Genomic DNA, 24,248 nt, shown 5'->3' on the forward strand with positions numbered 1-24,248 from the left:
GCGCCCGTCTCCCCTCAGCGCTCCCCGGTGCCGGTGTCGCGCCCGTCTCCCCTCTGCGTTCCTCAGTGTCGCGCCCGTCTCCCCTCAGCGCTCCCCGCGCTCCCCGCGCCGCGTTTCGCGCCCTTCCCGCCCCGCCGCGCGCAGCCAATCCGAAGTCGCGGAGCCGGCGCGCGCCCCTGCAGCGCCCCCTGACGGGCTCCTTCCCCTCGGCGGGGCGGGGCCGCGCTGGCCTGCTTGACTCTGATTGGTTCTGGTTGGCTCTGGTTTGGTAGCTGATTGGCCGCCGCCGCCACGTGATGCCGGAGTGCACAAGCGCCGCCGCGGCGCAGTTGCCGGACGTGCGTGGCCGCGGTGCGCGCGCGCGCGCCCGGCTGTGTTTATTGTTGTTGTTCCGCGACCCCTCTGACTCCGCCTTCCGACCAATCACAGCGGAGGGATGGATGAGTGACAGGCGGCTCCGCCAATAACCGCGCGCAGCGGGCGCGGGGCGGGCCGCCCTCGGGCCGCCATGTTGTGCCTGTCGGGAGGGCTGGCGCCGCCGGCCCCGGCCCCGCGGGAGCGCGCCATGGAGCCGCGGGTCACCCTGCGCGTCACCTGCCGCGGCGAAACCCGCTCCTTCCTCGTGTCCGACCCGGCGCGCACGACGTGGGCCGATGTGGAGGCCATGGTGAGCGGGAGGCGAGGCGGGGGGGCCGCAGCCGCCGGGAGCCGGCCCGGTGAGGCGCTGACCGGGCCAGCGAAGCTTTGAGGGCTCAGCGTCTCCGACCGCGCTTTCCGAAGCAGTGTTATCCATTTCACGGGCTGTTAGAGCTGCCGGTTCATAGGCCTGCGGTCTTGATTGTTATTTTTGCCTAAATAGTGTTATTCACTCCTGCTGTGTGCTTAGATTGATGTGAACGGCCTGGTTTGGAAAAAGATTCTCAAGAGCTCTTTTTTTTCTGTGTGAGCAGCAGGGCTTAGCTCTTCTCTTTGCCCTTTTTTGCAGGTTTGGCTCTGTATCCCTCTGTAAAGTACATTCTGTTATTTCCTGTACTTTTTGAAGTACTGATCGTGAAGTAACACCTGTCTGTGATTTTCTGAAGATTTGTCTGTGCCTTTTGGGATACTGAGTCACCAACAGATTTTAGTTTGGTCCTTGGTTCCCAGAGCTTTGTGTGAGGTAGTTTGGGTAGAACCGGCTCTGACTGGGCCGTGCCTGTGTGGGCAGGTCTGTGTGTCCTGCTTTGGTAGAGCTCGGTTTGTTTGGGTGCTTGTTTTCAGGGTTTAGTGACAATTCCTGTATTGGCTTAGTGTGAAATTCTGTTGTAAGTATTCCCTTGGCTATGATGAAACTAACATTATTATTACTATTATTATTATTGTTGTTATTAATTAATTCTGTAGCAGCTGTGTCGTAGTTGAGACTGAGACAACACACTCCATTTTCAGAAGGCTTCAAACTGTTTTTATTATAGCCTGCATGCTTTTTATACATTCTTACAAAGATCATAAGTTTACACTTTACTCATTGGTCACCAGAGACAAAGAAAGTGTTTATTGGAATGGACAGTTCAGGTTTCTTTTATTTATCCTCCTTTCTTTCTTGGTTTCTATGTCAATGACCTTGGTAGGAAATTCTTTCACGGGTAATTATGGATCCTCTTATCAAACTCCTCTCTGGCTGACAGAAGTTGCTGTAAAACCTCTTCCACACAACTGTTCTCATTTTTCTTAGCTTGCTTTCAAAGATACATCTGAAGAGATCTTGCTGCTGTGTTATTTTCTGTTTTTCTGGCCAGTATCTTCCAGTACACATGCAGGAGGGGTTTGTTTTGTGAATTGCTCAGGTCCAAGGTTTGAGCTGCATCACCTTCCCTTGCTGTATTTCAGTCCTCTGAAAAGAGGCACCGAGAGGTTCAGCCTTAAAATACTTAGTGCAAGTAGAGCTGCAGGAATGTCTGAGCTGGTCAGAGCCGTGCTTGCATCAAAGCTGGAAGCAGATTACTGTGTAAGCACCGTGCTGCCCTTAATCTCAGGTATTCTGAGAGCCAGGGTGTGTTTGTTCAAGGTGTGGTGTTTCCATTACAGTGTTTCCCTGAGGTACAGCCAGGGGTTGTCCCTGTTGTGGGAAATATTGTTTTAAAGGAGTTAAACTTGTGTTTTTGTTGTACTTTGGTATTCTGTGCAACGTGGTTGATGTTGATAAGGGATAAACTTTTATAAACCTGTGAGCTCTTGTTCTGCCCGGAGTTTAGGGGAACAATCTGTGCTTCCAGACCATGGAAATGCAGAGCACTGCTTCTTCCTGGCAAAACAAGCTGGTTCTGTCTCTGCACTCACAGAATCTGGGATGTGCTGCTGGAAGAGCCTGCCTGGAGCAGAATGTGTCTGTGTGTCCCTGTGTCTGTGTGTCCCTGTGCCCCAGTGGGGCTGTGTCCGTGTGTCCTCAGCAGACACCTGTCTCTTCAAAGCAAGGCAGAAAAACACAGTTTTTGTAGGAACCTGGTACAAAAATAAACTGTTATTCTTTTCCCCATATCTTTGCTGAGAGCACCTTAATTTAAAAATGATAATAATTCAGAAGGAGGAGGTTTACATTTTCCATTTCAGGTGTCTCCCTTCCTGAGCAGACACCTGTCTGTTCAAACCAAAGCAGAAAAATGCAGTTTTTGTAGGAACCTGGTACAAAAATAAACTGTTATTCCTATTCCCATATCTTTGCTTGAGAACCCCTTAATTTAAAAATTACAATAATTCAGAAGGAGGAGGTTTACATTTTTCATTTCAGGTGTCTGCCTTCCTGTCTGTTCAAACCAAAGCAGAAAAATGCAGTTTTTGTAGGAACCTGGTACAAAAATAAACTGCTATTCCTATTCCCATATCTTTGCTTGATTTAAAAATTACAATAATTCTTAATTTAAAAATTACAATAATTCAGAAGGAGGAGGTTTACATTTTCCATTTCAAGGGAGGCTCCTGCCTTCCTGAGCAGACACCTGTCTGTTCAAACCAAAGCAGAAAAATGCATTTTTGTAGGAACCTGGTACAGAAATGTACAGGAGCCTCAAAGGCTCAGCATGTGGAAACAACTGCTTTCATTTTATGGTTGATTTGGTGCTGCTCATTCTGCCTTGCTAATGTAAAATGTAAAATAACTGCTCAGCTTTATTCTGGGAGTTTTGATAGGCTGAGGAAAGGCTGATCACCCTTGTGAGCTGTCTCCCAGGTGCTTTCTAAAAAGAGTTTGGGGATTGTTTTTGTCTTCATGTTTTGCAGTGTTTACCATGACTGAGTTTGTTAACCCTGAGCTTGTCCTCTTAGAATGGGGAGGTTTTTGTTATTTATTTTGGAGTAAACATTAACCTGGCAAGGTGCAAGAGGAAAAAGATGTGTTTATTATTTTCATTAGGGAAAGTCAGGAAAGCTTGGAGGGAAGGCACTGGGAAGAGTTCAGCTCCAGAGGAATGGATTTGGTAAAACAGTGTTTGCTTCTGAGAAACTGAAGGGAGGGATCAAAAGGGTTGTAGTGTTATTCCCAATTAATAATCATTGTTAACTGAGGTCCTGCCTCACTATGATTTTGTGCTCTATTTTTTTATTACAGGTTAAAGTTTCATTTGACCTGGACAACATTCAGATCAAGTACATTGATGAGGATAATGATGAGGTAAAACCCCTGCCACTCCACCCTCCCAATAAGTCAGCTGAGAAATGGCTGCTGGCAGAAATTACTTTCTGTCTCCTGATAGTTGGTCATGGGTCCTTCAGGAGAGTTTTTTATGCACATTGGGGTGGGGGAATGTTTGTCCTTTAAATAAGAAAATAGCTGATAGTCTTTTGGTCTTACTCCTAATGCAGCATACATACTTTAAAATACTTTTTTAGAAGCTACTGCCTTTCTTTTTTCCACCCTGTTGGAACACCCAGTCGTTCTCTGTGCTCTGTGGAGGAATGTTTCCATTGAGGAACTTATTTATTTTTAAATTTTTTTTATAAGGTAGTTGTGGTGGTGTTCATAGAGTCCCAGGATGAGGGAAGAGATGAGAATCTTGACTCCATGTTTCAGAAGGCTGATTTATTATTTTATGAGATATATTATATTAAAAGAAAATTCTATGTTAAAACTATACTAAAAGAATAGAAGACAGGATTTCATTAGAAGGCTTGAAAGGAAAGGAATGATAATAAAATCTTGTGACTGCTCACAGCCTTGACACAGCTGGCTGTCATTGGTCACCAAGTAAAAACAATTTCACATGATAGGTGAACAATTCTCCAGAGCAACAAAACATGGAGAAGCTGAAGCTTCCCAGCTTCTCAGGAGAAAAGATCCTAACAAAAGGATTTTCAGAAAATATGTCTGTGGCAGGTAGTTGTAGCTACTTGTGTTTGCAGCTGTGGTAAAGCTCTGTCTTTTCACTCTAGACTCCTTCCTCTGGAAAATGTAGGTCCCCTGTCATTAGCCCAGGTTTGCCTCAGTGATCTGCTCTACTCAAATCCTCTGCCTGCTTGATGCAATTGCTGTAATCTCCAAGCAGATTACTGACTCACAAAACAAATTGGTTACTTCTAGTTGTCCTTGTTGAGTAACTTCCTGCTTGGCACAGTCTCACCCTCTCATATTATTTTTGTTTATCTAGAGATTCAGAGGGGACTGTAACTCTCACACAGAATGACCTTTTGCAAACACAGTGTTCCACTGCTTGGATTATAGCTCTGCTAAATGACATGGGGGTTCTTGTTCTTGTTATTTTTCCCTAAGGGGAAATGTCAAGAAGCTTCTAACAACCTTTCAGAGAATGATTCTCCCCTTATTTTCCAGCCTGTATAATATATAAATATATAGATGAATCTATGAAAGCTTTTCCCTGAAATACTGAGCAAGCATTGTTCAGAATCCTGTGATGCTGTGAGGATTAAATAGCTTCCTGTGTTAATGACTTCTATGTGCAGCATTGATAATTAATTTTCTGGAGAAGAATGGGCTTGTGAAACACTTAATTGATCTTTTGAAACACTTAACTGAGCATTTAAAGTTGTGCAGTGAGCCCAGGGGTACAGGCAGTGACTTTGGAGGAGAGCAGCTTGTTCTGGTGCCAGAGCTGCCTCCTGTGCCAGTCCAGTAACAAACATGGGCTGCTCCAGGGCACCCCAGCTTTGGGTAATGATTAAACATGGCAGTGACAAACAGCTAAAGGACTGCTGCTGTAGGAACAGAATAAAAGTGTGTTTATTCTGAAGGGTGTTCATTTTGAGAGAACTGCAAAAATATGTCTCACTGTTCCTTCTCTTTGCAGGTCTCTGTGAACAGCAAAGGTGAGCTGCTGCTTTGCTGAGGTGCAATCAAGATAAGAGACCCCAACTATTGCCTGTTTATTTTGAAGATGCACTTAAGAATGCTTGCTTTTGGATTTTTTAATTTTATATATGACTTGGCATTAAATTCTTCCCAAAGGAAAGCATTCTTGATCCACAGGAACAAATTGAAAATTACTAAATGAGTGGAATGTTGTGGTTCTTCACTGTGAAATTGTGTGCTTGTTGCTGTATATACAATTTCTTGCACTAATTTAATTAGGCGTTTAATTTAAGAGAATTTACAGAAGGTAGGGGAGGCCCTTTGTCATGTAAAGGTTTCTAAATAGTGTGTGATAAAACATCTGTTGTGTGAGATAGGGGCCATTCACACTTCTTTCTATTTTTCTTTAGAGGAATATGAAGAAGCTCTGAAGGTAAATGTGCTCTTTGACTTTTTTCAATATATTCATCCTTTTCTAATTAAAACTGATGTAGCTGAGGAAAAAAAAATGGCATTACCTGGCCCAGGAAATCAGAATAGTTTTTCAAAGCTGTTTTCTAGCTTTGAACAGTAGCTTGGATGTCTTATTACTTTTTTTTTTTGTTTTTTTCTGTCCTGGTTGGTCTTTGTTTTTATAAGTTAGTTGAATAGGAGTTGAGATTCAGGACCCTGAGCAGCACTGGGTTGGTTAAGGGATTGATTTTCTCAAACCCTTCAAAAGTAATCCCATATTTAGAAATATTGGGCTTTGGTGAAATCCTTCAAAAATATTACCACATAGATTCTGCAGAGTATATCATTAAAACTTGTTGGAGTCAATGCTTAGCTACTTTATAAGCAGTTGGACAAAATAAGAATTGCATTTTTTTACATTTCTGTTTTACATTATTAAGTCTTTCACAACTTTTTACTCGTGGTTTGAATTTCAAATCTGATAATTTCAAAATAAATTCCTGGACAGAATCTGTTGATTACGGGCTCCTGGGAACACTTTATTGTAGGCTGAAAAATTCCAACTGGATATTTGCATGATTATCCTTTGGCTTTTAATAAACTTTTAAATAATATATTAATAACCTTTCTGAAGTAGAATATCAGCTGACTCTACCTTGGCATCTCTCTCTGTTTTTCTTTTTGTCTGTTAGTCCTTCCCCACCCTTTTGCCAAACTCTCCAATGTAGTTCAATACTGAATTTTTACAGATTCCCTATACTGATTTTAAGTGGAAAACGTGGTGTATGTGTGTTGTGTTTATTTAGATTGCAGTAAAACAAGGAAATCAGCTTCAGATGAATGCCTATGAAAAGAACTCTTCTCATGCTTTGCAACTCCATGAAAAAAATGTGACAGAAAAGCTGATGCTTCTTAAAGATGAGAAGAAACCACTTTTGCATCATTCCATGCTAGCTCAGGGATTAGAGGAAGAATTTAAAAAAGACAAGGACCTGACCATGCAGGTAAGAAGCTGAGCTGCATTCAAACAAAGAATTAATAAATATAATTCACTTTATAGACTGATTGTCCTCTTCAGCCATATATAAAAACTGAGTTGGTCTCTGTTTTCAGTTCCCTGCACCTGTTGAAGCTCTTGAAGTTTGAATAACTTCAAGAGGGTAATTTGATGCTGTCTTTAGAAATGCCAGTGCTTTCATGTTGGCCATTCTTAAATATTCTGCTAAACAGAGCAGTTCATCTCCTGAAGCTCTCATTGCCATCTGGTAACTTCTGCCTGACTTGATTTCTTTGGTGTGTAATTACACTCAAATGCTAATGAGGCAGAAATGTTTCAGGAAAATGTCAGTGGCTACTTAAATATTTTTCTATAAAGACACTTAAAAGCTATTTCAGCAGTTAACTTGCTGTGTTGAGATGGGTTTTTTTTTTTTTTTTTAACTTTGCATACTTTTTTTTGTTTTCTTTTGATTTATTTTTTTCCCCAGCAAAAGTTAAATCAGACCAGGACAGAAAGCACAAATGAAAATCCTCCAGAATGGTTTACTAGCTACTTGGAAACAGTAAGTGTTTTGTCTTGCAAGTTTTTATATACTTAAATACTTTAATTTTATTGTTGTTGGAAGTGATCTTTGTGATGCCTGACATCTGAACACTCCTGCCATCAGCACTTGTGACCAGGATCTTAATGTGAACTAAATGTTTAACTATGTCTGCAAGTGATACCTTAAGAAACCCCAAAACCAAAAACTTGATCCATACCACTTGTGAAAAGTGAAATATTTAGTTTATGCATTTGATTCAGTTAGAGTGTAGTTTTAAGTAGCTCCCATAACAAACAGAATCCTTGTGGCACAGACCACTCATTGTGGGAGAGCATGGAGAGTGTTGCTGTTGTAGGCTCTTGATTGCCCAGTTTTGGAGATGATTTTCCTTCCCTTCATGCAAGCTTATGGAAGAAAAACAATATTGTAAGCACATATATGTGAATTTTAATTTGCCTTCTTAAAAGCTCTGGGTTGATATTTTCTAAAATAAAAGTTCTCTCTGCGGAACATGGTACTTGTTGATATATTTTATGTATTATCATATATATGTTATATATCATATATATGTGATATTATGATAATATTAGATTGTGTGATCTGTATAATATGATATAATGATATGATCATATATATGTTATATGTCATATATATATGATATTATGATAATATTAGATTGTGTGATCTGTATAATATGATATAATGATATGATCATATATATGTTATATGTCATATATATATGATATTATGATAATATTAGATTGTGTGATCTGTATAATATGATATAATGATATGATCATATATATGTTATATGTCATATATATATGATATTATGATAATATTAGATTGTGTGATCTGTATAATATGATATAATGATATGATCATATATATGTTATATGTCATATATATATGATATTATGATAATATTAGATTGTGTGATCTGTATAATATGATATAATGATATGATCATATATATGTTATATGTCATATATATATGATATTATGATAATATTAGATTGTGTGATCTGTATAATATGATATAATGATATGATCATATATATGTTATATGTCATATATATATGATATTATGATAATATTAGATTGTGATCTGTATAATATGATATAATGATATGATCATATATATGTTATATGTATTATATATTAAAATAATTTTAATAAGAGTGTGCTGGCGGTAGGGGAAATTATTCTGAAGTAGTCAATGGCTACTGACAGATTGGGAGACTTGGGACAATGTAACTCAACATTTCAAACTTTAAAGGTGGCTCTCATTCACCACTGCTTTAATTTCTTTCCAGTTCAGAGAACAAGTAGTTAAGGAGACTGTGGAGAGGCTGGAGCAGAAGCTGTATGAGAAGCTTGTCCATTGCAGTCAGCCTGCAGAATTTTGTGAGAGCTCATTCCCAGCAGCAGCTGCACCTCCAGAGAGCCCCGTGGGGAGCAGCAGCAGCAGCAGCAGGCAGTGTGACTGGCTCATGTCCTGCTGCAGCTGCCAGGCTCCCATCGTCGGGGTGCGCTACCAGTGCAGGTACAGGGGCTGGGAGGGAGGGAGAGAGAAACACTCTGGGGGTTGGATACTGCTGGGTTCATCATCTGCAGCCTGCAGGACATTGCAGTGCAGGTACAGGGAGCTAGGAGTGTGGGGAACCTGCCAAGGACAGCCTGTGAGTGAAACTCTCTGGGGGTTGGATACTGCTGGGTTCCCAATCTGCAGCCTGCTGGGCATTGCAGTGCAGGTACAGGGGCTGGGAGGGAGGGAGAGAGAAACTCTGGGGGTTGGATACTGCTGGGTTCATCATCTGCAGCCTGCAGGACATTGCAGTGCACGTACAGGGGGCTGGGAGGGTGGGACCAGCCTGGGAGGGAGAGAGAGAGAAACTCTGGTGGTTGGATACTGCTGTGTTCATCATCTGCAGCCTGCAGGACATTGCAGTGCAGGTACAGGGGCTGGGAGGGAGGGAGAGAGAAACTCTAGTGGTTGGATACTGCTGGGTTCATCATCTGCAGCCTGCAGGACATTGCAGTGCAGGTACAGGGAGCTAGGAGTGTGGGGAACCTGCCAGGGACAGGCTGTGAGTGAAACTCTCTGGGGGTTAGATACTGCTGGGTTCCCAATCTGCAGCCTGCAGGACATTGCAGTGCAGGTACAGGGAGCTGGGAGTGTGGGGAACCTGCCAGGGACAGGCTGTGAGTGAAACTCTCTGGGGGTTAGATATTGCTAGGTTCTTAATCTGCAGCCTGCTGGACGTTTCAGTGCTGGTACAGGGGGCTGGGAGGGTGGCACAGCCTGGGAGGGAGAGAGAGAGAAACTCTTCTGGGGGTAAGGTACTGCTGGGTTCATAATCTGCAGCCTGCTGGACATGGCAGTGAGCTGGGAGTGTGGGGACCCTGCCAGGCACAGCCTGTGAGTGAAACTCTCTGGGGGTTAGATACTACTAGGTTCTTAATCTGCAGCCTGCTGGACATTTCAGTGCAGGTACAGTGAGCTGGAAGGGTGGGAACCTGACATGCTGACATGCACAGTTTGAGAGCGAGTGAGTGAGAAACTGTCTCGGGGTTAGATACTGCTGGGTTCCTAATCTGCAGCCTGATGGGCATTTCAGTGCAGGTACAGTGTGCTGGGAGGTTGAGACCCTGGCAGGCACAGCCTGTGAGTGAGAGAGAGAGAGAAATCCTCCTGGGGTTTCTAGATACTAGATACTGCTAGGTTCCCAATCTGCACCCTGCTGGACATTTCAGTGCTGGGAGCTGGGAGTGTGGGGACCTGCAGGCACAGCCTGAGAGTGAGAAAGCAGCTCTCTTGGGGTTAGATACCTCTAGGTTCCTAATCTGCAGCCTGCATTTCAGTGCAGGTAGAGTGTGCTGGGAGCTGGAAGGGTGGGAACTTGACATGCTGACATGCACAGCTTGTGAGTGAGAGAGAAACTCTCTTGGGGTAAGATACTGCTAGGTTCCCTGTCTGCAGCCTGCTGGACATTTCTGTGCTGGGAGTGTGGGGAACCTGCCAGGCACAGCCTGTGAGTGAGTGAGAGAGAGAGAAATCAAATCCTTTTGGGGTTTCTAGATACTAGATACTGCTAGGTTCCCATTCTGCAGCCTGCTGGACATTTCAGTGCTGGGAGGGAGAGGAACCTGCCAGGCACAGCCTGTGAGTAAAACTGTCTAAGGGTTACATACTTCTAGGTTCCCATTCTGCAGCCTGCTGGACATTTCAGTGTTGGGAGAGTGGGAACCTGCCAGGCACAGCCTGTGAGTGAGAAACTCTCTTGGGATTAAATACTTCTAGGTTGTCAGTCTGCAGCCTGCTGGACATTTCAGTGCTGGGATCTGGGAGTGTGGGGAACCTGCCAGGCACAGCCTGTGAGAGAGAGAGAGAAATCAAATCCTCTTGGGGTTTCTAGATACTAGATACTGCTAGGTTCCCAATCTGCACCCTGCTGGACATTTCAGTGCAGGTAGAGTGTGCTGGGAGCTGGAAGAGTGGGAACTTGACATGCTGACATGCACAGCTTGTGAGTGAGAGAGAAACTCTCTTGGGATTAAATACTTCTAGGTTCCCAGTCTGCAGCCTGCTGGACATTTCAGTGCTGGGATCTGGGAGTATGGGGAACCTGCCAGGCATGGTTTGTGAGTGAGAGAGAAACTCTCTTGGGGTTAGATACTTCTACGTTCCTAATTTGCAGCCTGCTGGATGTTTCAGAATGTCTTCTATGTCTCACCAACATCTGATGTTCTCTCCTGTGGTTGCTAGATTTTATCTGCATAAAAGCAAGATTAATATTATTTTGAGAAAAGGTGATTGTTAAAGTGAGAGAACTTTATAATGTTGTGTTCTCAATTAACACAGTTCAGAGAACTTCATTGCTGTGTTCTCAATCACCTTATCTGCAGTAATAAGATCCAATAATTGTAATGGGAAACGTTTTGTTTGGTTAACTAAACAAAAAAGCAGGGCTTAGAACCACTAGTCTGTAACACTTTGTTTGGTTCTGAGTCAGTGAGACTAAGGCAGGTCATACCTTTTCTTAATGACTCCACTCTTGTCTGTCTAATAATAGGAAATAGATTTTGATAAATGTCTGAAGTAAGTTGTTAAAAGTGAGAGTTTTATTTGAATGAGGCAACTGCTGTAAAGATCAACATTTTGGGACTAGGCAGAAGCAGTAGATGAAATGCCAGCAGGAGTTTTTCTTTGGATTTTTTTTCCCTTGCTGGCAGGAGGTGACAGTCTGGTTTTTATCAGCCCTGTTCCTGGAGGAGCAATCTGCTTTGCATCCCTGAATGCTTGTTGACTTACCCACTGTATTTTCATAAGTGTGGTGCTGTTTCTAGCTCTGGATTTTGATAAAATGTTCTGCCCTTTGTAGCAAAAATTTTAATTACTTGTGCTAAAGGAAGCACCACATTTTTTCAATGTGTGTTCAGAGAAGTGGGAACTATATTGCAGTTGTGCCAAGAAGAGAGATAATCATGTAGGTATTCCACATGGCTCCAAATACTGATCTATAAGTGAGACATCCAGCTGCTCACTTGGGAACTGCTTACAGTGAAAGCTTCTCTGCAGAAATTCTTTGCCTCTTGATAACTTTATCCTTTCTGCTTTGCAGCCTTTGTCCAGCCTACAATATCTGTGAGGAGTGTGAGTCAGGAACGTATGCACACGATCCAAACCACGTCTTGTTAAAGCTGCGCAGACCCATCCCCTGTGTGGCTGACAATTACAGCCTGGCAGAGCTCTCCCCACGCCTGCCTGCCACTCTGGAGCAAGTCAGGTAAGTGCTGGCACCTGGCAGTGCCTGGCAAGGTTGTTCTGAGTGCAAGGAAACACCTGTGTTGGAGTTGGGGTTCAGCTTTTATTTTAGAGATAACAAGAAATGGAAATGGCGCTCAGATTTTCTTAAAGGGCATAAGTCATAAATCTTACAGTGTTTTTAATAACAAAGTAGAAAATACAGACTTTTTGGGTTGTAAACTTTGAGAACTTGCTTTTTCTTTGAGCATCCTGTGCCTGCCTTTTTTGTACTTTCAGAAACAGTTGAAAATACTTCCACAAGCAACTGCGAGGATGTTCTTTTAAAATCATTTGGTATCCAGTCTAGAAGCATGGGATGTTTCCTGAAGGGTTCCCTTGAGACTAAGACTGTGTTGGGTAAAGATAAATTCTAATCGATTTAATGTAATAAGGTGTGTTAATTGCTTTGCAGGCTCCAGAAACAGATGGACAAAAGATTTCTGAAGGCAGAGAAGCAAAGATTGCGAGCAGAGAAGAAACAGCGAAAAGCAGAGGTCCGAGAGCTCAAAAAGCAGCTAAAATTGCACAGGAAAATTCATCTGTGGAACTCTATCCATGTGTTGGAAACAAGTGGCTCACCTGCTCTGAAATCTGAGAGTGTCCAGCCTAATACCTTCCTGTAAGGCTTGTGGTTAACTGAGCATCTGGTAGTTGTGCTGTCTGACCTTTTGTTATGAGACCGATTTAAAGTAACTGGAGGAAGGTTATGGAATTGCTCATTTGAAGGGTGATTTGTCATTTGACTGGGTGAGAATTTTGTCCAAATGCCATTTGTAGAGTCCAAATGCAAGGTAGAATGTTTTTAATTGAGAGGAGAGTAGGAGAAAGGAAAAAAATTAGTGGCTGATGGTTATTACTAGAAACTTAGTGATTTATGTAGATTTAGGAGGAAGGGGAGTGCCTAGGATTTTACATACACATGCATGCTCATACAGAATAACATTTACTGCCAGTTTTTAAAAAGTCTGTATCTTCCTGCTTTATTAAGTGTGTCTGCATAAAATCAAGTACATTCTGTATATTTATATTCACTGCTGTTTCTTTTTTTTTAATGTGCTCTTAAACTGAGGTTCATTAGACAGCAGCCTTTGCAGGCAACTGCTCTGCATTTCCTACTCTCTTTGAGTTTATGACTGTGCAGTGTAAAACTTGTACAGTTTGTTTCTTTAATTCATCCCTTCCATTTAGGGCATTTAAAAGCCAAATTAACATCAATCAGCAGCTGAACTTCACTTTTGGTGTATTTTTTTTGTTTGTTTCTTCTCCAATCCCAGGAGTCCTAATCAACCCTTCCAAGCCATTGTCCCAACACTTAGTGCAGTGTTTGTGGATGAGAATTTGCCTGATGGGACTCACTTGAAACCAGGAACAAAGTTTATCAAACACTGGCGAATGAAGAATACTGGCAATGTGGAGTGGAGCTCAGACACCAAGGTATCTTGCCTTTGCTCTTCCTTCTACACACTAAAATCATCCTGGGAGGTAACATTTGTAGGTGAATTCTCTTGTTAGGACCTGTTTAAGGTTTCCTTTGGCCTGTTGAATTACAGCTGGGAATTTTGGGGCAATAAGCTGTGTAGGTGCTCTTTACAAAAGTGAAGGCTGTGGGAAGGGACAGATTCAGAGCACCATCACTGAACGTGTTTCCAATTAATTGTATGTTCCCCATGTTATGGTGGTGCAATTTCACCCTGCTTACAACTGTCTGTTGCTTTTCTGAGCTCCAGAACCCTTTGTTCTGTTAGTAGCTGCCTTTGTGTTAAAAAGATGGGGGTATCTTTGTATTGATAGTGATTAATGTGGGAATGTGTACCTTCTTCTCCATGCCTGGCACCTACAAGGCCTTTCAGCCTCTGCTTCCTACTTCCCACACTTTGCAGAGAAGCTTGAGGAGTTAACTTTTGCCTTTTTTCTGTTGTATTTTTCAGTTGAAACTCATGTGGGGTAATCTGACCTTGGCATCTGCTGAGAAAAAAGATGTGATAGTGCCATCCCTTCCATCTGGACAAGTAGGAACTGTTTCAGTTGAGTTTGTAGCTCCCAACATAGAAGGAACTTACACTTCTCACTGGAGACTGTCACACAGAGGGGAACAGTTTGGCCCAAGGATCTGGTGCAGTATTGTGGTGGATCCCTGTCCAGCTGCTGACTATGTGGAAGGTGATTGGAAGGATTCTGACTCCTGTCAGAAGAGTAAAGCTTCCAGAACCAAACAGGCAAGTCACTCACCTGCTGTTTGAGGCAGCTCAGAATTGCCTAGGAGAAGGAGCATTGTCTGTTATTTGGCATAATATTCCTAACTAACTATTGAAGGGAATTCTTTTAGCTGTTTGCTTTTAAATTTTATTTTAATAGGAAAAAATACAACATATATTGCATTTATAAGTTCTAAAGTAGTTGTTCTTTGTGACAGTCAAGACATCAGCTATCAGTCTGTTGCAGCTATTTGTCTGCTTCTTTGAGCTGAAACACTGCAGCATTTCTCTTTGTTAGGTCTTGTCCTTTTAGCTCTGTAATGAGTTGATTTAAATTTCTTTCAAATTACTTCTGTGTTTACACAAAGCTCAGGCTTTAGATTTCATGTGATGTTTTATTTACTGTGGCTAAGGGGCTTCTGGTTTTTTTGTTTTTTTGCAGGGTGCTTCCTTAGAGACAGAAGCAGGTGCTCAGCTGATAGGTGAAATTGCAGAGCAGACTGAAATATCTCTGCCAACTGTTCCTTTAAAGATCAAAAATCTGCCAAGTGAGAGAGAATTTTATATCCCATCTGTCGATCTCCTCACTGCACAGGTAAAGTGCTAAAATTCAGGTAGATATAAAGCAAACCACCTTGGGTTTGATGTCTGGGTAGGTAGACCTCTGTAAGATTAAAACTTCTGAGCTCTAGAAATGGCCTCTCTATTTTCAGAGAGAGTATATTGCATTTTATATAGCAGAGCTGTTTTCTCAAACTGGTGTTAGGCACTGTCATTATGTGGAAGAAATGTGTAGGACAGATTAAGAGTCTCAAAAAAGAGAGTCAGCATTGAGTCTTTCTCTGGTTCTAATAAGGGAATTCTGAGCTTTGTCCCTTGCTGCCCTAATTTGTGCACCATATTCAATGATGTAAATATATATTGTGGGAGATTGTGTTGAGAAACAAAGTGTTATTTGTACCTCAGTGGGCTCTGTGCTGCCAAGTACAGACATGATTCACTTTCAGGCTTTGCTCATGGAAACTCTCTGTGTTTTTCCTGTAGGATTTGCTGTCCTTTGAGCTGTTGGACATTAATATTGTGCAGGAATTGGAGCGGGTGCCACACAATACTCCTGTTGGTAAGGCTCCTGTGCTCTGGGTGCTCTCTGGAGCACAGACAGCTATCCTTTGTGTAGAGCTTGGCTTCTTTTCACCTTCATATCCCCAAGAACATAACATTCCAGATGTTGAGGAATGCTGCCATTTTCTTTGCACAGCCAGTGGCAGAGTAATGCAAAGCTAGTTGTTTATTCCACCAGATTATCTTTCAAAATAACTAAGTTTCTTCAGTCTTGAAAGAATGTCCCTTAAAAAGAATAACTTTAAGAAAATGTTACCTCATGGAGGCTCCTTGTCCTTTAGTGCCAATTTTCTTTGCTCCCTGTGTTTTCCAGACATGACTCCATGCATGTCCCCTTTGCCACGTGACAGCCCCTTGCTGGAGAAACCTGGCTTAGGGCAGATAGAGGAGGAGAACGAGGGGAGTGGATTTAAACTAGTGCCTGGTAAGCAGCAGTCCTGAGGATGTTGTCACTTCTCTGTAGTCAGCAAACCTGATGTCTAAAAGGAATTCTAATTACTGTCTTCCTCTTCTTTGGGAAAAAAAAATAAATTGCAGGTTGTTTGTCTCATCAACCTGGAGTCTGACACTACATTAGTGATTATAGAGGTTGGAGAATAATATATGTAGATTGCAAATAGAACTCATAGAATCACAGAATGGTTTGGAAGCTTTGGGTTGGAAGGGACCTTTAGAGATTATTCAGTTCCACCCCCCTGTCATGAGCAGTGACAGCTTCCCGTGTCCCAGGCTGGTCCAAGCCTCACCCAGCCTGGCCTTGAACACTTCCAGGGATCCAGGGGCAGCCACAGCTTCTCTGGGCAATCTGTGCCAGGGCCTCACAACCCTCAAAAGGAAGAATTTCTGCCTAATATCTAATTTAAATATACTCTCCTCCATGTTAAAGTCATTCCCTGCTGTCCTATTACTGCATGTCCTTGTTTAAAATCCATTTAAATCCTTCTTTTGATTTGTCTGACCACTAGAATTGTTGGGAGAATTAATGATCTGCCCTTTATAGACTAGGTTATACTCCAAACACTCCAGGGGTGCTCCCCATACTTCTCAGTCACTTTTGTGCTCAACTTGAGCTGAATTCAAAAATCCTTCAATTTTTAGAAATAGCACACAGAATCAATATTAGCTGTGGCCAGTCTAAAAAATTCTTCTTAGAGTTACATTTCTTTTTTGTGGTGGTAAAATCTGTTGTTTCCCTTTCCAAGGAGTGGCAGAAGGCCTTTCTGTGGACTCTTCTGTGGTGAAGGTGAAAGCTGAACATGCATTGAACCAGGAGGAAGGGGAAGAAGATATGAGTGGGACTCAGTTTGTCTGTGAAACTGTAATTAGATCTCTGACTCTGGATGCTGCACCTGACCACAAACCCCCACAAAAAAACCCCAAAATCCTCCAGAGTAAGTACTGTCATTAGCTGCCTTCTCTGGTTTGACTTGTTTGCAGTCAGACATGAGACACAAATTGCTCAGCTCAGGTGGTTGATGCCATTTAATTGTTTTTCCTGATTGCTTTTATTAGACTCTTTACACACACTGCAAGACACCTTCAGCTGCAATACAATAACTGAAGAATCTCCTGTGATAAATAGTAATTCCACTTCCAAAAAGGAAGCAAAGATTCATCAGTCAGAACCAGTGACAGAAAATTCATGTGGTAAGTAAAATGGGCTTGAATATAAGATAAAGCTGTAAAAAAAATCATGTGTGAGAAGACGTGACACTGTTCTAGGAAATTGATCTTCATTAGATGAGGAGAATTGTTAGATTGTCCCAGTTGTGAGAACCATTACATCAGAAAATTGGTGTCAGTGTTTAACAAGCAGTTGGCTTAACAGCTGCTGTTTAAAGAAGTGAAATTGAGACTAAAAGGTTCCAGTTGGGTATTCAGATAAATGCTCATATGTAATGCATGACTGGTGCCTCCATATTTTGTACACATAGCTTGCAGTATTTCTGACCTGTTTCTAATGTGTGTAATTCAGGAGCTGAAAACTCCAGTTCTTTATATAGCTCCTACTCCAGTTTTTACTATAAGCATTAATACCAGCAGTGTATTTGCAAAGGCTTAACATTGGCATCTGTTACTCTTTCACACTACACCCTGCCCACAGCAGGGAAAATGACACCGTGAATGGCAGCAGCTGAGGTTTACAGTTATTCCTAAACACTTTTTTCTTACAACTGGTGTTGAAAGCAAAGGGAGATGACCCATCTTTGTTGATCAGCATCGACTCTGATTTATTGATCAAATCAGTCACCTTTTATAATAGTGTTAATTAACTTCATGCATATTGCAAAATCCGAGCTCACGATAGGTTACAGAGAAAACTCTAACCCCTCCTTTTGTTTACAATACCCGTGGTTGTTTATTGAAACCAAAATTAGTGTTCTCACTGTGATATGAAAAGTTCTCAAAACCTTCATATCTGTTCCCAGAGCAGCCAAGGACTGTTATGAGAAGACTGTCTGAGAATCCTGCTGTTTATAAAAAAGGTGCCTGAGAACCTAGTTATTTACAAAATCAAGCCTGGGAAATGCTGCTTTACAGCTACCTTTTACTTTCCCATCAGCTGTATACCTTCATGGCCTCTTTCTTTAAGCCATGCTTGAACCAGGCTCTCCACAAGCTGGGACAATTCTCTCTCTGCTGTTTTCCATACAGACAATGAATGGTTAATACCTCACTTTTTTTTTCCTCCTAGGGGACCTTCCACTGCCTGATGAGAACACCAGCCCCCATAGTGCTGCTGGCAATGGTGATGAAGAGGAAGATGACAAAGATGATGTTCAGAGTCAGTGCTCCTCTGCTTCCTCAGAGGACTACATCATCATCCTCCCTGAGTGCTTCGACACCAGCCGGCCCTTGGGTGACTCCATGTACAGTTCAGCTCTTTCTCAGCCTGGTTTAGAAAAGACAGGAGAACCTGAAACAGTAGCAGAGATCCCAGAAGGGGGAAGCCAACCACAGATCCAGAGGGTCAGTGATCCACTGACAACTTCCCAAACTCTGGCTGCAGTACCATTAACCCCAGCAACTGTGGACAGCCTTCCCCAGGCACAAAGGTAGGATTTGGGGATGGGAACAAAATGGTGATGCTGGTATTGCTCTAGAGTCTGCAAGGTTTGGTACTTTCCAAGGAAGAATTGTAACAAAATTTTTATCATATGCTGAGGTAAATGTTCTTAAATCTTGCAACTTTAGAGAGCCTGTTTTGGGGCTCTGTGTTATTAACTCGCTGATTTAAATGGGTGCAAGAGAGGGAGAGAAGGGAGCATGTGAAGTTTTTTCTTTTTTCTGTTGATCATGACTTGCTTATGTGTGTACATGTAGAATAAAAGTGGTGATGTTTTTGCCTTATGTTCTCAGGAATCTTTCATCTCTTCAGTATTCTACCTTCCAAGAACCAAACACAGCAACTTCAGAGCATATCTCTTCTGCTCCTCATGATCAAATACAAAGAGAAGGTATTGACATATTTAATGAAGGGTGCAGACTATTGCTATCACCCATTCTTTATGCCTGGTATTGAATTTGATGTCTCCTTTCTCTTGAGGAGAGCAGAAATCTATCAAGTAAAGATTTTAGTTTTTCTCTGAGTGTTGAACTTTTGCTGTATGGATGTGGCAAATAAAGAAATAATTGGTTTTGTGGATCAGTAAAGAGCATCTATTATGGGAAATTGTAAAGATTTAAAAGGATACTCAAAAGTACTTACAGGCATCTGGAAAATTACTTTGCTCTGGGATTGATGAGCTGTGTATTTAAGCTGCTGTTACAGTCACTGAGACAGCAGTTCCTCTTTGTTAAACACCAGTGATGAATCACTCATATGGTTCTGAAAACCTTCTGACTGCTGTCACTGCAGTGAGAATCCTGGATTCTCTGCATAACTAAACTTAGAGTATCAGTGTTGTACTGAGACACATTTTTTATGTTTTTGCATGTGTTGCATTTCTCCAGCTTAATTAACTGGATATGTTGACATTTTGTCTTCCTCTTCCAGAACCCAGTGGTGAAGATAATCATGAGCCAGGATCTTCTGCATTTCTCACTAAGTTCTCAGAATACCCAAGGTAATGAAGGTGAAGCTCTGACTTCACAAACACTATTTTAGACTGAGAGCAGCTTAATCAGACACCTAGGAAAAAGATCTGGCCTGTAGATTTCATGTTGTCAATAATTTGGAGAGAGGCCTCCCTTCTTAAAGCAAACATGCTGTGTTTTTGTAAGATCTTAGTTTCTACTTGGGCACAGATCAAAAGGATGCAGAACTGGCAAACCAAAGTTAGTGAAGAGCTCAAGTTGAGTGCTTCTAAAATTCTGTGAGGTTTTTTTTTCTGGAAAATCTCAGGCCTCTTAGGATGGGGATTTTACAAGGTAGCTATAAAGTAGTCATAAAATACTGAGGCTGGAGAGGTAAGTCAAAATGTTGATTAAGAATATATATATTAGAATACATAAGAGTGTGTATATATATATGTATATATATATGTATATATATATATATATATATATATATATATATATATATATATAAAATATTCTAATATATAATATATTAGCGTATAGAATATATATATATAATGGATTATTAAGTAACTCAGGTATTCATAGGAAACAAATAGAAGTTACCCTACCCTGAATGGATGTGTCAGTGCACAGCTTTCATGTAGGTCTGTTCTCTTCTAGATGAGAGCACTGAACTCTTTACAAAAGGTCACTTCAGGGAAGACATACACCCACAATTTAATAGAACTTGTCAAGAAGAAGGAATTAACTTCTTGTATAGCTCAGTTCCCAAACACTGCTGATTCCTTTGGATCACAGGCTGTTGTCTCCAGCAGTTCTTGCCTCAAAAGGCAGCAAATTGCATTTCACTGAAACAAACCCTTGGCTTTACTGACCCTAAAACAGCTCCTGGTCTCTTCACAGGTACCCTCAGGGCAGCAGCATTGCAGGAGAGCTCGTGAAAGGAGCTTTGTCAGTTGCTGCTTCTGCCTACAAAGCATTATTTGCTGGACCACCCATTATGGAACAGGTGAGTGTCTTTTTGTGTGCTGTGTGAGCTTCATGGAATGACAAATTTACAGGTGTGTGTTTTTTTAAATGTGTCAATAGTCTATATTGGAGTTAATGTAAGAGTAAAATGTTAAGTTTGATGGTGTTCCTTTGAGGTTTGCTGCTCTCAGCAGACTGGGAAATCCATGCCATATGGATAAAAACATGTCTCTGGTAGCCTCATGTAGGAGTAGTAGCTCACCTTTGTAAGTGAGCAGTGAAGGGAGTTATAAATGGCTTAAATGGGGCCAGAAGAGCCTCTGTGGCTCAGTTTGATTCTAGCATAATGCACAGTTCAAATGGCAAAAAACAAATTAGCTTTTTAAATTGATCTTACTGTCTTTTGTTTTCAGCAGCCTCTGTGCCTCAGTTTGATTCTAGCATAATGCAGGGCCCCTAGTTCAAGTGGCAAAAAATAAATCAGCTTTTTAAATTGATCTTACTGTCTTTTGTTTTCAGCAGCCTGCAGCTCCAGAAGAGCAGACTGCTGCTCTGCTCTCCAGTCTGTGTGAGATGGGATTCTGTGACAGGCAGTTAAACCTGAGGCTGCTGAAGAAACACAACAACAACATGATTGAGGTGGTGACTGAATTGCTTCAGATCAGTAACAGAGACTGGTGCAGTAGGTGCTAAACCTGCCTGCTGGAGAGAGGAATAATCTTCATTGAGTAAACTCTAATTAAAGATTGCAAGAGTAGCAGGCTGCTCCTCAGCTGCTCTCTGTTTGGAGGTTTGGTTTAAAACTTCAGCTTTTCTTTGAGCATTTGACTTCTTCTTTTTACCCTCGTGGAAATGTCAAACAACTCTCGTGGCATCTCTTGGAATGGATACCAGAATTTCAGTTATTATTTAGACCTCATAGTTAAATGAGTAGTCTTTAAATCTCTAATTTCAGATCAAATCCTTTTACCAGAGAATCATGTAGAACTAAACTTTGTACCCAGGTGAGAAATTCCCATTTTATTGTGTATATACTTTTTTTTTTTAGGCAGCTGGAAATTTTTTGTTGGCTTAATTAGCTTTGGAATAGAAACCAGTGTAAAATGCTGCTATAAAATGTAGTTCTGCTTAATTTACAAGAGATGCCTGAAACTAGGAGTTTCTTTGTTTCTTCTGAGGATTTAGTAATTGGTTTTCCAATGTGTGATAGTAAAGTGACAAATTTAAATCTTACAACTTATTCTAAGAAAAAGAAGTTGCTCATAAAAGAAAGCCATCTTGAATTTAGACTTTTCAAAAGTCTAAAAGTGGAACTGTTCAACTGATGAATACCAGTAAAGTTGTTTTTGTTGTAGCAGAATGAAGCAGGAAAATTACCACCAGCAATTGAATCAGTAATGATAGTGCACACCACATCTCTAACTGTAGAAGAATAACCTACATAAAATATTTTGTTAAAAATGGAGTGTAAGGGTAGGAAAGGCTTTTCTAGGAATCTTTACAGGCTCTTTGTAAAAATATAAAAAATTTGACCATTACCTTTTTTCACTAGAGTGCAAATATTTACTCTGTTAATACCACATGAAAAAATTCAAGAATGTGTAGGAACCCAGACCTGGAGTATAAATTTTTGTAATGTTTAGGAATGGAAAGAATGCTTGAAGCAGGGATCACATAACTTTACATGAGAGTTTAAAAAATGCATTAACTGAAGCACTTTCAAATGTACAGCCTCCTCTGATGGTTTTAGCTGGCCCTGTGTTTCCATAGCCACATCTGTAGAATTCATTTTTCTGCTAAGATTTTTAGATGCCCATATTTAATTTGGAAATCTAAGAATTCCTTTCTGAATATGCTGAGAGGTTTGATTCTGAAGAATGACATAAATGAGCACCAGACACTGCTGTGCAGTGGGGTATCCAGAGAACCTCTCAGAGTTCAGTCCCTCAGCAGGTGACAGTGTTGGCTGCATTCTTACTTTCAAATAAACATTTTTTCCTTGCTGCAGTAAGAGACCATCGATTCTAAAATATTTTATATTACTCCTGCTTCAAAACTAGTGTTCTGTTTTGTCACAGCATAGCTGAAGCAGCATCAGTATTGTGCTGGCCAGGTTATCAGTAATTTTTTAAAAGACTTTAGTACCCATAGAGATAAAAATACCATTAAAACAGTTCAAGAAAACAAATGTATCATACCACTTTCCTTTTAAACCTATTTTTATAGATTGTGGAAGATATACTCTTAAATGTTTATTTTGAAATACAGTAGAAGTATTTTGCAGTGTTTGCCATCTCTCTGTACACCAGTACAACTGTGTGCTGTGGACCAGGTAAAGATCCTTCTGTGACTTTCCACCTTAACTTGGATGTGGATTTTTTTGAGTATCTTCTGACTAATGCCAGCTCTAGGACAGGGGTGAAATGCAGAAGCTGATGACACTTTGAAGCATAATGTGGTTTTATTTGCTGGGGTCTGTCAGGCCCAGCAGGACCCATGTTCACCATGTGTACCTTTGTACTTGGAATGTTCATGTGTTCTGTAAACTACAAAACTGAAGCATTTGAGGAGGAACACTTCATTGAGGATTGAAGTGGCAAGTGTGAGATGCTGTTCTCTTTATGTTACTTTTTACTAGAGTTTAGATGCTGTATGCTCAGGCTTAAGATAGATATATTTCTGTTGGCTTTGTATATTTTGTTAATGGATGCATGATATAATTTATAATATATTCTATAGAGCAGATGTGATCTCTGTATCTTATTTTGGGTGAGCTGGGGGTTTGGGATGTGTTGGTGGTGTTCACAGGAGTCCCAGGATAAGGGAAGAGATGAGAATCTGACTCCATGTTTCAGAAGGCTGATTTATTATTTTATGATATATATTATATTAAAAGAAAATGATAAATTAAAACTATACTAAAAGAATAGAAGAAAGGATTTAATCAGAAGAAATGGAAAGGAGTGATAATAAAATCTTGTGACTGACCAGAGAGTCCGAGCCAGCCAGACTGGGATTGGCCATTAATTAGAAACAACCACATGAGACCAATCACAGATGCACCTGTTACATTCCACAGCAGCAGATAACCATTGTTCACATTTCATTTCCGAGGCCTCTCAGCTTCTCAGGAGAAAAAATCCCAGCAAAAGGATTTTTCATAAAATATATCTGTGACAGGGATGATGTTGCTATAGAGTCCCACAGAGCACAAAGCACCAGGACTCACTCAGAAGGCTGTTTACACTTATTTATTGAAGCAACATGTTGCTTTTATAGTTTTACAAGTTGTTTACATTTACTTAAGGAACACAGATGTTGCTGTAGAGCACCACACAGTGCAAGCACCAAGTCTCAGATCAGAAGGCTGTATAAGGGGGCGTTTATTAAAGCAACATGTTGCCTTTGCCTTTATAGTTTTACAGGATATTTACATTTACTTAACAAACACATAACACTGCCCATTGGTTATAAGAAAGAAACAAAACTCTCAATAGGTGAAGAGGAGCCACGTCACTCTGTGAGCCGACTAAAACCAGATCTTTTGTCTCTTTCTACGCATTGTCATGGTGATAGCCTTGGTACCTTCCTTGGGAGAGATATGGGGCTTTCCTTATCTTCAGGAAGCCTTCACTGCCTCACAAGAACAGCACAAAAATGTCTTTCCTACACACATACACTGCCCATTTGGCATAAAGAAGAAACAAACCCTTCACTAGGTGAGAGGAGCCACGGCACTGTGTAAGCCAACCACAGTCCAGATATTTCTCTTTCTTCGCATTGTCGTGATGATAGCGTTGGTAAAGACTCGGTGCCCGGCAATCCCTTCCCGCTGCTCGCTGTCCCGGCCGGGC

At 41.3% G+C, this 24,248-nt stretch overlaps 1 protein-coding gene across 3 annotated transcripts; it reads left to right on the top strand.

The window, feature by feature from the left end:
- The first annotated feature begins 531 nt into the window (after positions 1 to 531).
- Positions 532 to 23,139, top strand: NBR1 (NBR1 autophagy cargo receptor). Of its 3 annotated transcripts, none has more exons than XM_063179096.1 (21): positions 532 to 667; positions 3,584 to 3,646; positions 5,277 to 5,295; positions 5,689 to 5,711; positions 6,538 to 6,735; positions 7,219 to 7,293; positions 8,592 to 8,821; positions 11,901 to 12,065; positions 12,498 to 12,704; positions 13,360 to 13,519; positions 14,014 to 14,301; positions 14,723 to 14,875; positions 15,325 to 15,400; positions 15,716 to 15,826; positions 16,605 to 16,793; positions 16,915 to 17,049; positions 18,098 to 18,458; positions 18,763 to 18,860; positions 19,400 to 19,469; positions 20,329 to 20,434; positions 20,914 to 23,139. In XM_063179096.1, exons 1-21 carry the CDS (start codon positions 566 to 568, stop codon positions 21,085 to 21,087), a joined length of 3,003 nt encoding a protein of 1,000 aa, XP_063035166.1. In that variant the 5' UTR covers positions 532 to 565; the 3' UTR covers positions 21,088 to 23,139. The 3 variants fall into 3 exon arrangements, with proteins under 3 accessions (XP_063035166.1, XP_063035167.1, XP_063035168.1); XM_063179097.1 differs by having other exon boundaries at positions 20,917 to 23,139; XM_063179098.1 differs by lacking the exon at positions 5,689 to 5,711 and having other exon boundaries at positions 653 to 667.
- Positions 23,140 to 24,248: the final 1,109 nt, after the last annotated feature.

The sequence above is a fragment of the Melospiza melodia genome, chromosome 30 (assembly GCF_035770615.1).
Source record: "Melospiza melodia melodia isolate bMelMel2 chromosome 30, bMelMel2.pri, whole genome shotgun sequence".
Lineage (NCBI taxonomy): Eukaryota > Metazoa > Chordata > Aves > Passeriformes > Passerellidae > Melospiza > Melospiza melodia.